This window comes from Antedon bifida, chromosome 4 (assembly GCF_963402885.1).
Source record: "Antedon bifida chromosome 4, ecAntBifi1.1, whole genome shotgun sequence".
In the NCBI taxonomy this organism is placed as follows: Eukaryota; Metazoa; Echinodermata; class Crinoidea; order Comatulida; family Antedonidae; genus Antedon; species Antedon bifida.
In genome coordinates, this window is record NC_136229.1 from 456,616 (window position 1) to 471,763 (window position 15,148).

General features: G+C 29.5%; 1 protein-coding gene across 2 annotated transcripts in view; it reads left to right on the forward strand.

The window, feature by feature from the left end:
* The window catches only part of LOC144839421 (potassium voltage-gated channel subfamily KQT member 1-like), a 91,947-nt gene that overhangs the window by 30,650 nt on the left and 46,149 nt on the right, over positions 1-15,148 (forward strand). For both annotated transcript variants that reach the window (XM_078694767.1, XM_078694768.1), the window contains exon 2: positions 4,495-4,940. In XM_078694767.1, coding sequence (XP_078550893.1) covers positions 4,594-4,940 — 347 coding nt within the window. In that variant the 5' untranslated portion in view covers positions 4,495-4,593. The remainder of the gene's footprint in view (positions 1-4,494; positions 4,941-15,148) is intronic.

Sequence of the window (15,148 nt, forward strand, 5' to 3'; positions counted from 1 at the left end):
GTTTGATAGTGTATACAGAGATTTTGAAAACAAAATGTTAATACAAATGAATGTATACATAGTATCATGTGACAAATGAATTAATTGTTACTAGTTTTACCATCAAATGACAGAGAATTACAGATATTATTAATAAAAAATAAATACATAAAAAAAATCACCGAAATAATAAATATTCCTTGTCTCCCAGGAGTGTCACCAGGCCAGAAAACTAAGAAACGGATTTGTGATTTAAGTTTTTTGTTTCAAATAAAGATAAAATAAATACTGTATAGTAATTACAATTCTTTTAATTATTACTATTAATTTAACTTGTATTATCTTTGTTTATATGTGGTTTATCTTTTGGTACAGTAGTTCATAGATTCACAGATTACTTTGCTTTTGATATATGCTGTATGCTCTACGCTTAACAAATCCAGGTGGAATGCCATCCTGAGATGTGTAGTAGTAATTATAGTACAGTCTTTTTTATTTTTAATTAATTTATGTAATTTTACTTTCTATGTACCAAAAAAATAAAAGATTGAATGCATGAATATACAAAATGAATGTGTAAAAATAGGTTGATGTTATGAATAAAGTCATGGATCAGAGAGTCTATAATGCTGTGTATTAACACATTATATGTATACCCCAGTGAGATTGGACATAGATCATGAATGATGAATGAAATATTAAATCCTAATTATAATGGCGGCGTGTCATTTCTAGTAGATTGAAACATATTGACATTTATCATTAAGTTTTATATAAGCTCAGTCCAGAGGGCAGCAAACAACAAATTTCGTATATCAGATCTTGTAAAAGCAGTGTGCGTTAATAATTGGAATAAATACATAATATACAAAATTCAAATTATAATTAAGTTTACTTTGTTTTTCATTCATTTTAAGACTTTTTTCTTTTTAAGCTCTTAAGCTTATTACATTATTCTGTTATAGTAACATCAAACATTTAAGTGTTGGTATGGGAACCTCTTTACCCCCATGTACTTTTCAGAATTAACTTTTGGGGTGGGACTTTCGATTCGTTTCTTTCTTTATTTCCATTCACATAATCATAAACATACATAAATAATCATAGTACAAAAAAAAAAGAATGGAAAGGGGGAATCTCTGAAGATCAAACTGTAGTGTGTTTAAACCTAATTATTGTTTTTTTAAAGGTTTTTTTTAGAGGGTGGGCCTCACTGTCTTCAGCATCTTCATCAATATGGTAATCAAAGTTATCAATTTTAAATGCCTTTGTGAAAAGCTATTTATATGCAAATTATTTAATGTGTTTGTTCATTAATCATTCAGAATTGTAATTTACAATTATATCATTGCTTGCCTAATATTACACCCATTAAATTTACATAATTTAAGAATTAATTTCTTGTTTTGGTTGATTCCCCTTTTATCATGAGAATTCAATACAATAAATCATGCGTGTGCAACGTTGCATAATGGTATATCAATAACTGCATGGATTATAGTAATCCAATTTACTCATCTTTTGTTTCACGCATGGAATTGTACATTTTTTTATGTCCCTTGTGTTTGAAATGCTTAGTTATATTTAACTGTCAATCCACAACTATTCTATTTTGACATTTCGATAAAGAAATGTTATTTAATTGAATTCATGAATTGCTGTTGAATTTATTCATAACTTTTTTCACTGAATTGCAAAAATTAATATGTTCAAATTACATAAACCAATAAAGGTGTTGGTAGTCCATGAATGCCGCTTACCCGGATGAACCAAAAATAGCTTATCTTCTTCAAAGAGAGAGATATAACACCACTCTCTATAAATGTTACAGTCTGAGAACTTTCAAATCTCCACCCCCCCCCCCCCCCCCCCCTCCTTCCACACCAAAAAACATAGAATGAATGAGAGTTGATTAATGATCTGAGGAAAATAAGCTGGTTTGGGCAATGACAAATATGATGATAAATTAGAGGGCTCCTGGGAAAATTGACAAATAAAGGAAGATGGATTGTCACAGATGTGACATTAAGGCTAATCATATGAATAAAAAGAAAATACCAAGCTAGCTTTAAGGTTAAAAAATCAAAGTAGAAGACAAATAAATATCTTTTATATTGAAATTGATATCTGGTCAAGTTTAATTATTTCTATTTCTACAATAGATTGTACAGGTATCAAGTTATTATTTGAATATCTTTTCATTAAATATGACTGTAACTACTAGAAACTAGTTATTTTGTATGCTTGTCTATCTCATACACACATTCTCATTAACAATTTACACTGGGCTTAACTTAAAGTACATCTTTCAACATTTCGTCAGGGCTCTAACAGGCTCTAACAGTGATTCTGTCTTAATTAAACCACTTATGCTTCACTCCTACTAATAGCCTACTCTAGTCCTAATTTTGTCCCTTTATCCCATTTTGCAACACTTAGTGTTCACTCATATTGGCCCTCGGTTTTCCCTAGGGGCCTACCTAAAGTGATCCTACATAGAAACATTTACACTGCGCTAAGAGCCTCCTCTATTCCCCAGGTCTCCCTCATGGCCAATCTAAAGTTATTTTATCCTGCAACACTTACATCATACCAGTCCCCAATTTTGCCCCAGGGGCCTATCTAACGTGATCCTATCTTAAACATTTACACTACACTAAGAGCCTCTCCTAGTCCCCAGTGTTGCCCCAGGGGCCTATCTAACGTTATCCTATCTTAAACATTTACACTGCACTAAGAGCCTCTTCTAGTCCCCAGTGTTGCCCCAGGGGCCTATCTAACGTTATCCTATCTTGAACATTTACACTGCACTAAGAGCCTCTCCTTGACCCCAGTGTTGCCCCAGGGGCCTATCTAACATTATCCAATCTTTAACATTTACACTGCACTAAGAGCCTCTCCTTGACCCCAGTGTTGCCCCAGGGGCCTATCTAACGTTATCCTATCTTGAACATTTACACTACACTAAGAGCCTCTCCTAGTCCCCAGTGTTGCCCCAGGGGCCTATCTAACGTTATCCTATCTTGAACATTTACACTACACTATGAGCCTCTCCTAATCCCCAGTGTTGCCCCAGGGGCCTATCTAACGTTATCCTATCTTGAACATTTACACTGCACTAAGAGCCTCTAGTGCCCAGTGTTGCCCCAGGGGCCTATCTAACATTATCCAATCTTTAACATTTACACTGCACTAAGAGCCTCTCCTTGACCCCAGTGTTGCCCCAGGGGCCTATCTAACGTTATCCTATCTTGAACATTTACACTACACTAAGAGCCTCTCCTAGTCCCCAGTGTTGCCCCAGGGGCCTATCTAACGTTATCCTATCTTGAACATTTACACTACACTATGAGCCTCTCCTAATCCCCAGTGTTGCCCCAGGGGCCTATCTAACGTGATCCTATCTTAAACATTTACACTACACTAAGAGCTTCTCTTAGTCCCCAGTGTTGCCCCAGGGGCCTATCTAATGTTATCCTATCTTGCAACACTTTGTTTTTACAGTGTCACTACAAGGTCACAATAACCATTTGACATTTACTGTACTCATCACATTACACTACTGGAATGCTCCGTATTAATTACAATCATTTTAATTTGGCAGATACCAAACCACAGATCAATATATTTATCAAGTATTATTTAAAAAATTAATATTATATAAACATTACATAAATTAGTAATAACTATTACCGAATAAGGAATAATCACCAGAAATAATTATTAATATTAAAGCAAAATCAATTCATTAAAGTAATTATGTAATAAATTACATAATAAATTAGAAATATTTTTTTTATAAATATAAAGTTGTTGTCAGTGTTTTGTACCTAAATAAATCTAAATTTTTCTACAAAAATATCTGATTTTCTTTCTTTCTTTTTCTGAGACAAATTAAAAATTTAATTAAATTTTCTTGGGTAAAAAATATTATTTAGAGTTTTATTCATCTTTTTTCATTCTTCATTGTTTTTGAGTGCCATACCAAAATAAAGGTGTATATTTTTTTTCTTTTTTCTTTATATTTAAAATTAAATATCAAGAAATATATATATATATAAAGAAATTTGTTTTTCTATTGTCATCGATTTTATATAACTTAACTTAATCTAGAAAGACTGTGGATACAAAATGTCCTATTAATCCTCTTGATGCTTACCACCAATTAGTTCGCATGCTTAAATTATAATATTTTAGTTAAAAAGTTAATTTATCTTTATATCTCAATTTGAAATTTTCATTTTAATATACAAAATTGGCCAAGATGGCGGTTTTTATGTAAGCAGCAGCTATTATAATATTTTTATGCAAATATTAATTACTGTTATCTTTGGTAGACCTAATATTTGCCTATCAATTAGTAAGCTATTTATCGTACAAACCCATTAGGTAATAGGTCTAGATTAAGGTAAAAAGGGTTGGACATTTATTTTAGTCATCACACTAATTCATTAAGTATGTATTTATGATGTGTTATGTTCCGTTTATTAATTGACATATTATATTTATCTTTAGGCCAACTGTGAATGGAATCCCATGGCTGCACCACAGAGGCCATGTCATGCTTGATTGATTTTGTGATAGTGTTATGATCGAGTAGCGAATGAGAGAATAATGAGCGGTCGTTTGCTTGATCAAGATGCCTCAGTTGATGTTATAGCATCTAAGAAGACTGTTCCACGCACAGGACGGCAGCGTGTAGGATTTGTCATGCCTGACAACGATAGTGATGATGATGATAGTGTACAATGCCGCCGCCAAGTGAAAAGGGAATTCATTAAGATGAATGGACAATCTGAATCACAAAGGCTGTACGCACCAAGAATGAGCCTCCTAGGAAAACCTATCTCGTTTAGACCCCAAAATAAACGGGATGCTAAGTTCAGAAAGTTACAAAGCAAGATATATAATTTTTTAGAAAGACCGACAGGCTGGCAAGCATGTTTATATCATCTTCATATGTAAGTAATAATTTTTATTTATTGATATTAGTTAGGTAATAAGTTTACAATACAAGCTAGATTACAGTGTCCATTTGGCTGGAGATTCCATCATTTAAGCACCTGTTCTTAGTCTGGGTCAATGCTGAAGTATTGATTGATGACATTAAGCTATGTTTTGATTTTTTATCAAACATTTATTGAGCATTAAATAAACAGCTATTATAATATTTTTTTTTTATTACATTTTTTTTATTAACTGATTCACCATTCGGATTATGATGCATGGTTGACAAAATGTAGACGCCGACAAAAATGTTAAATAACAATTTTCCTAAATATATTTAATGAACTCAGTAGCAATATTAAACACATGTTTAAAATCATTTTGTACATTTAAGGTTTGAACACTGAAAACAAAAGGACTAATCAATAAATTAACACCAACAATCAATAATCTATAATCAAAAGATTAGCTTATTTACTATATTGATTATTGGTATTCTAAACCAACACTTTGTGACAACAAGATTTTTAGTAATTGATTGTTAATTAGGTATGGTTAAATTAATTTGTGACACCAATATTTCAGTTAATTAAATTATTTTTTAAACTTTATTGTAAAAATTTACAAATCATTTTCAAAATTGTAAAATCTTTTTTAGAAAAATTTACAAATTATTTTTAAAATGTTTTAATCTTTAATAATGAATCAACCTCTCTCTTTTTGTAAATGTTTTTTATTAATTTAGTTAAATTAGATTAATTTGTTTAATTAGATCAATTTAGTTACTTTAATAATAAATAATCTCTCTTCCTTTTTTGTAAATGTTCATTATTGATTTAGTTAATTCAATTATTTTTTTCAATTTCAAATTCTACAAATCATTTTGCAAATGTTAATAATGTATTATCACATTTTAAAATGTTGATGTATTCATGATATAAATGATTAAACCCAGTAATATTTCAATTTTCTCTTAAGTAATCAATCATGAACTCAAAGACATAATTAGTGTGTACTTAGTTTTTGAGTAATTTTGCCGTTGGTATACTCAATGTATTCTGACATTTACTCACTTTCATTGATTTTTTTTTTCTTTTTCGTACATAAGAATTGATTTATTACTTGCTGTGTTGTATGTTGTTTACATTAATTTTTATAAACTAATTGTTTATGAGTATAACAATCAATAAATAGACTATAAATAATTAAAATAATGAAAGAAACAAAACTAAAAAAATAGAATATTTCTTTAACGTGTTAATGATAATGTTAGATATACTGTATATCTATGTGGTATATTATATGTATTATTTAACTGTTTGATGATTTTTGTTTTCTTTCCCATACGTTTGATAAGGATTGAATAATTATACTTTGTTGTACGTTGACACATATAGTTAACATAGTAAAGCACACAATTAAATTTACACTAAAACAGTATTGTGTAATATGCTAATATGCAGCTGTATGCAATGACAATGACAAATTATTTTATTTGTACGATAAAAAAAGAACAATCTGTTCCAAGAGGATTTCAAGAAGTGTTTTGTTGGATGAAATGAGATTGACATACACTAATTTATCTATTTTTGTTTTGTTAAATTCACTGCTTAACAAAATACTATGAAACAACAGATTTGTTCTGTTATTTTAAAAGGTGTCTAAAACTATTGATAAAATAAGCGTGATAGATTTAAATTAACATGTTGTGTGAAAGGGCACTCACGTATTTGTACTCGTTTATTTTGGTAATAGATTGGATTCACAGATTTGTTTATTTGTATTTGAATCTAAATTTCAGTTGATATTTTTAAATATCTATTTAAAAATATTTAATATGAGCACTATTAAGATCAGCTATATTAGTATGCGTCTTTAAATATTTATTTCTATTTATATACCATTGGTTATATCAGTGTTTTCCTAAAGCCGGTTTTTCAAGGAAGATTTCATTAAGCTCTGTCTTCACTGTCAAACTTTATGTGACAACAAAATGTGATGAGCCCATAATATATGGACATGGTGATGTCATATCACTACTATATTTAAGCATATCACTACCATATTTAAGCATATCACTACCATATTTAAGCATACAGTATCACTACCATATTTAAGCATCTCACTACCATATTTGGGCACATCGCAAAACAAATTTTCTTCCAATTAAAAATTTAAAATGGTGCAACTTAATAAACTGTATACAACAAGTAGTTGTTTTAAAAGTACTGTCAGTTTTGGTAGGCTAATATTTGAATAAAGTCGACATAATGTGACATTTACAAAATGTTCGTCACTATGTAAATAAATGTGATGAACACTGTGTTACAATCTACAGTGAGCGAATGTTTTGAAATTGAAATTTAATAATTAATGTGAGATGAAAATTCATTAATAGCATTAATAATAAAGTAGAAGAAGTTAAGACTTATTTCTCATTAAGTAAATACTTACAACATGTTATGTAAAGAAATGTAAGTTATTATAATGAACAAAATTGAGCATAGTGCACATCGATCATTGATTAAGTTTGGTAGTCACTTTGACCAGCAAATATCTGACATCTATACATGAAAGGACTCGGTCAATATACTCTCAATATTTATTTATTTATTCAGTATAAAACTTATAAGTATAGCCGCATGTACAAAAGTACTGTACAATTTACATAACAATAAAAGATGCAAAAAAAAAAAAAAAAAAATCGCTGTGTATCTTGCGTTGGCTCTATGAACTATAAATACCATTATGTCATAGGCCTTGCTGTTCAACTACATCATTGTATTCACAATTATTTAGTTAGTTCATAAAGTTGGACAACATCATACGCTTAAATGCGTCAGTCCAAACACTTCACTACAATTGAATCCTCAAATAGTCGTACTTTTTGATTACTTTAATTTTACGACAGATTTGAAGTGAATACACAGTTGTTTGATTGGACAATACGTTTATGTCGGAAAGCTGTATTGATTCTTATCATCATCTTAAATTTAAGTGTCTCTTATTTATTTGTTCAACTGTGTTTTGTAAATTTACCCTAGGTACCATATTTTCCTAAATTGAGAAAGCATACCAAATGTATGCAATAATAAGTTGGATTACACTAGTGTAATAATACAGTAAAACGCATATTAAGTGGACACCTTCAGTGTCTCCTTAAGAGAGGTGTTCCCTGAATTAAGGAGTGGCCATAGGGATAAAATATATAGATATTGTGGGCCAACATCAAACCACCAACACCCTAACCCCCAACCACCCGCTTTTCTCATTAATTTCACTTAAAAATGTCCTTTTTTAAAATGTTATATGCATCCAACAGCAAGCAACTTGCCAATTACAGGATGGATAAACTATTTTATAATTTATGGTTGACCAACGGGTGTACCATGAAGGGGCTCTATTGTGTACCTATATTTAATATCAAATCAATCTTTATTCATCTCATCAAAACAATACACATTTAAAGATGAAAGGGACCTCCAGGAAACCCCCAAGGGACTTGGGATAGGAAGCCCACTTTAAACTAGTCAATAAAAAATAAATCAATAGAGTAATCTATTTTATATTATCTATGCAATTTAACAATTCAATCAACCTATACCATATTTTCCCATTGGAAAAGCATGCATACTATACTTGTTTTATTACGCTAAATGTACTAGTTACTTTATATTATCTCTAACTTGTTTTCATTCAATGTGCTTTCTATGTCTAAATTTTATACACTAATTTAACAATTCAATCAATTTGTACCATATGCTGTCCCAAATTGAGAAACTGTAAAATACTTTAATAACACAACTTTAATAACGCTAAATGTAATATATTATAGTTGTATTATCTTGCAAATATTCTAATATTTTTTAATTAAATGAGCTTTCTATTATATATTTTTATAAATTAATAACAATTCAATCAATTTGTAGCATATGTTTTCCTAAATTGAGAAACATACTGTAAAATACTTTTAATAACGCAAAATGTAATATAGTTACTTGTATTATCAAATATTTTAACATTTTTTCATTTAATGAGCTTTCTATTATATATTTGTACACAATTTAACATTGTATTCAATCTTTACTGTATTCCAAAATTGAGAAGCATATAATACATCAATTAGTATTACACAAGTTTATATTTTGCCAAATGTAATATATAAAAGTTACTTTATATTATCTCGCAAGTATATTTTCATTGCTTTGTGATTTTTTTTTCTCTACAAATTGAACAATTCAGACAATCTGTAGCTTGTCTCCCATATTTAAAATTGCCAGGTTTGTTCCTCGTCATTTTTACACACATTCTTAAATTACAGCATTATGATATTAATGTAACAAGAGATGAAATGATGTCTAAATATTGTTCTTCTATTTTCAAGGCCATCAAAAACAAATTGGTCTAGGATAATTCATTATTTAAAACTAACCAATACCTGGCCATGACCCGCATATTGTACGTGACAAATGAAAAAACATATATACTACAAATGTAGATAAAAATGGTTTTCTATATAATTGATATCGCGAATGTAAATTAGCCATGTTTTACGTTTATAATTTGTAATTACTATGCGAATAACAGTGTAGACATTACAATTTACCAATTGCTATTATCACGCTATTCTAATCTGTAATAGGTGTTAATGGTATGCTAATAAGTTTTGATTAACACATGAAAAACGTAGTAGGCGACGTCAAATTCTATCTCGTCGTATTTCTGTTTTGGTTCGAAGAATGTGCGACGGTGGTGTTTACGACTTGTGACATTCGCATGTCAATGCAAACAGATAACTGTTGTCATGTCAAAAATTGCATTTATTTACAGACGATTGAGATCATGTGACTAACGTAGAGATTAAGATACAAGATGAGACGGGACACGATAACCAACATCAAACGCCGAAGAAATAGTTGTATTAAGCCTTTGTTTTTGCCGTGCAATAGGTTACATTTAAGTGAATACTCAAAGGATTAAATTTGTGAATGTTTACGACACATTTAAAGTTGGATTAAAGAGACTTGTTTTAAAAAACTATTCTGAAAAGTTAAGATGCAAGATATTTAAAGTAACATTTCATTGAAATCATAAAAAAGACGTGGTTACACAAATTGATGACCATTTCCGTGTCAATTTACAAATAACGACTTTTGTAAATGAAGATTTATATAACTATATAGTTAAAAATACATGCAATGCATTTTGTAAATAATTTAAAGTATATAGTGTTGTTTGTTACTATATTGTGTGCATTTGTAGCGACTTTTGTATAAAATACCATCTTAGTATCTTTATGTTAATGTTTTGCGTAGGAAGAATCTACTTTTTGTTACACAATAATTTGAATTTTTATAGAAAATAAACATAATTAAATTGAAAAGAAATCATGTTTAAGGAGTAATTACCGGATATAAGCTTTATTAAAATGCATTTGTGTAAATACAAAAGAATATTTACTATGTTTGTTGTCAACAACAAAACAAGATATGAAATTAGAAATCAATAAAGCATAACATTGAAACATGACCTATATCACTAGGTTGTATATTGACATTTACTAGCCTTATGCTTTCTCAACAAACAGTTTGTGTATGATATAATAATAATTATTTATTTACACCTACACTACCTCCTATGATATTAATTTATGTTTTTGTTTTAATTTGGAAATAAAAGTGAGGGTGCCTTGATTCACCCACCCATCAGTAAAAAATATAAAAACAACACAAAACATTAGAATACATAAAATTATCAGACAATTTAAATGTATTGCCATTTATTCATATTAATTATTAATTAACAGATATTAAACATAAATCAACTAAATCAATGAAAGGTAGTTGTTTTACAAATTGACATCAGATAGGATTTGGACCCACGATTTCTCAGGTTGTAGATAAGCTTCATAATCAACTACTTTTCACTCTTAGATGAGAATAAGGCTAAATTATACATTATTATTATACATTAACTGTTTACTTTTTCGTTATTTAGTGAAATCAGTTTTTTTTCTGCAGAATTTATTAATTACAAAATGGCCTCTTCAAATTTGGATTGTATTCATCTGTATTTCGTTCATGTTTTGGCAAGGTTTGCCTTCCATAGATTTATGTCATGAACAGTCAATGCAATAAAAACATTTACTTTTATTACAGATCATGTGTTTATATGTCAGCACATTATGTCTTATTGCAAAATCATTATCATTTTTTTAAACTTCCTAATACGATGAAAACAAATGCATACTTATTTATACCAAGTTGCAAATTATCTATTAAGTATCAATAAAAGAATTTTAAGAACCATTTACGACTATTAAAATCTAAATAATAAAATTGTGTTAGGAATTTTATAACGGTTTATAGAATGAAAAGTTTGATCACACGCACATCTTAGAAGCTTTCAACGTTATTGAATTTGTAGCAGCATCACGTTGAGAGGTTTTGAAGTATTAATCTATCGTTTGATAATGCCAAATTTTTAATCAATTTGAAAAAGTCATCATGCTGATACGATAAATGAATAAAAACAGGGTTTTCTAAATTCATGATTACAATTCTCTGGTGATAATATATCTTTGCAATTAAATTAATTAATGGAAATAAAATGTGCTGAAAATAACTATAAATGATTGTTTCTTTTAGGACTTGAAAACACTATTATAAATATCCATATCAATTCAAGATATTTTAAAGCAATAGCAAGCTTTGGTAATCTCATGATGAGATCGAAACGTCATTTTTTGTTAAGTGTAATTTTTATTTTATTTATCTATACATACTCTTATTAGAATTTGATAATTATATAAAATGTACAATAGATCAACTGAAAGAAATATAAAAGTAATAAAAAAAAAATCATAGACAAAATTTGAAATTAAAATAAGTAAAAAGAAATCTAAAAAAGAATATTCATAATCAAAGTCTAGAGCCATTATCATCATTTTAAAATCAATAGCTATTATGCAACACTAAACCATAACATTAAAATGGCCTATTCAACAAGAAAGGTTTAAACAAATATTTTTTCCTTTATACAACAATGTACAAAAAAGGAATACAAAATGACAAAAAGAAAAGAAAAATTTTAAAATTATCTTATTTCAAAATTAAAATCTAATCATAATCAAAATTATAATCATAATTCCTTTTTTAATAATTTAAATGAAATAAAACACTTTAAATGTAAACTTCTTTTTATGGACGATGCGCACATAGTTTATGTAATTTGGATTTATAGGTTAAATTTGCAGCAAACTCAAAAGTAGTTATTATCTTTTATCCTGATAAACATCTTTGATAATTATCTTCATTTTCGTAGCTGCTTTATGAGTGATTGCACACTGCTGTTGAAAACTGTTACATTTAGTATCATATAATAGCAATGTTACAATCTTAGTTGCCATGGTAATTTAGCTGTTGAACAGTATAATACTCTGTGATTGGTTTTTTTGGTTTTTAGCATTTTATATAAAATCTTAGCATCAACACACTTAAGAGATAACTTGTGTTTTTTTGCGCTGTTTGATATATGGTCAAATCTTGACATCAAAGGAAAGACATTTTTTTTATTGGAATTTCATTCTCATAAAATGTTGTATAATTCTCTGTTGTGTGACATCCACGTATGGCGGCATTATTTTTTAGTCACGATTGTTTTTTAATGGAATTTTGTTTAATGACTTTAGATTCATAGTAAAACTTAATGCACTAGATGAAATGTGTTTTTGTCTGTATAGTAATACTGTAGTATACAGGAGAATATTGTGGTAAAAAATAAACACGATTATAAACAATTTTGAGGCTAAATTTTAGGAATTATAGATCATATTTACCTTGATTGTAGGATAATAAATACCATAATTTATTGGCAATTCTATAATTGTTATTTTCTCTCTTGGCATATGTGTCCCCACCTATTTTATTGCATATAGTATAACCTGTACATTCACACTGTAACTACCAATATGTTTTCCTGTTTTTAAATAAATTCAATTATAAAGTACTGGTAATATTGAAAAACCATTTTTAAAATTGAATTATAAATTTGTTATTTATTTTTTTATTTTTTATTTATTCAATTTTCTGCCATATACAATACAATAGACAAAATGAAATGTAAAAGGCAAGAAAAGACCAAACAGGTGCTAAACACCTATGCTAGTTGGTCAACCCAGAACAGAGCACAGAAATTAAGAAAATAATTACGTTCTACAATTAAAGCATCTACAAGAAAGCGACCAGCTACAAACATTTTCAACATCAAAATTATTTTAAAAATATTTATGCTTATCTGTAATTTTGGTGGTATTATACATGAAATATAAATTCATTTTTCATTAATTAGTAATTGACCCCTCTGTATCCACTTACATGCATTTTTGTTTGCGTATTTATAGCCTGTACATTGACAAAAATACTTATTACATTTAACTATAACGTTTATTTCTTATCATTTCAAAGTAAACAAAATAACAATTTAAATATAAATAATGAAGAGGCAAAACCCAGAAAGTAATAACATTTGGAGGTTTCCCTCCAAAAAAACTAGCCTACTGTATATTTCCATGTTCCTGGTCATTTAAGTAAATTTAATCATAAAATACAGTAGAACCTTCGTTTTACGTACCCTGATTTTACGTTCCCTTGATTTTACGTACGCTTAAATGACCGATGACGTCATCATTTTCTTACATTGAGGGCGCAATTTAACAACAACAAAGCACAAAGCCATGGCTGTGTGAGGAACTCATGTGCATTCCCCTACAGCAGCGACTGTTTTTATTGATAGAAAATACAAGAACATTGATATTTTATTTATAAAACTTTATTTAAACTAAATCGCACAGCCTGTATATACTGTACTTAGGCCTCACATCTTGCTAGGCCTGCTATCCTGGCCTAGATTAGTCTAGGCCTAGGAAGGGCCTAGCTAAGCTAGTGACCAGCTGCATGCTGTAGGCAAACACGGCAGCCTTTTTAGCTACGATCTACGTATTTGGGGGTCAATTTAAGGTCAACCTTGATTTTACGAATCCCTTGTTTTACGTACGCCTTTCGGTCCCGTACCGTACGTAAAATGGAGGTTCTACTGTACTGTTAATATCGTTTTATTCATTTTGATTGTAATTGACCCTTTTGAATGTTGTCACTATTTTCATTTAATGCTATAATTGGAAAGTCCACCGAAAGATCTGACATTTAAAATAACATTAGGTTTAATCTTGATGGGATTTCATATAGTTTACTCAGGTGTTGATCCCTATTACCACATGCAAATGATAGTTGATAATAATATACTTTGATACAAGATGGTATTTATGCTGGCCTAGCAAAGTAGAAACAATCAAGAATAAAAACACAGAAAAGTACAAAATTAACCACTGTTGTCCCCATAGAGGATTCAAGGTGGTGGGGGGAGTTGGTGTTAGCACTAAATTTTGCAAATTTTAATGCAAAAGATAGGACACTAATTTCAGTTTAGAACCTAAAATTTGCCATTTTTAGGCCCTGTTCCCCCCCCCCCCCCCCTATTTCAAAATCCTGGATCCGTCACTGGTCCCTAAATAAAACACCTTAGTTAACAGAGTAATAATTACTAATACTATACAAAATATAACACGAATACAATAGGAATTGATACATAATAAATATAATATAAACTCAAGATAAGTAATTGATATACATAGTATAAAACTGACTCCAAATAACGTAATTTTGAGTCAGATTTATACTATGTTATTTAAATATAATCAGCGCATACTATTGGTAACTGATATACTGTACCATCATATCAACAATATCAATTCTCTATTCTTATTCTCAGATTTAAAGTGCTTCAAAGAGAAATTTGAAAAGAATTAAGAAATTGAGCATTTTGTACATTATTGGGCAACTTATTCCACTCATTCATGGCGAGTCTATTTAGCAATATCATAAATACCGGTTCTCGTCTGATCACCAAAGTTAAGCAACGTTGGGTCCGGTAGAACACTTGGTTGGAGAAATAAATCTGGGAATATCGGGTGCTTTTAGTCCTTTGAGGGTCAATAGCGGATTGAATATTGATTACAGGAATATCGGGTGCTTTTAGTCCTTTGATGGTCAATAGTGGATTGAATATTGATTACAGGAAGCAAAATGTTCTGCTGGCATACATTTTCCAAAGGGTCTTACTACAGAAAAAAAATTATTTGTGTAAAAAAAACCATTGCTTGTGC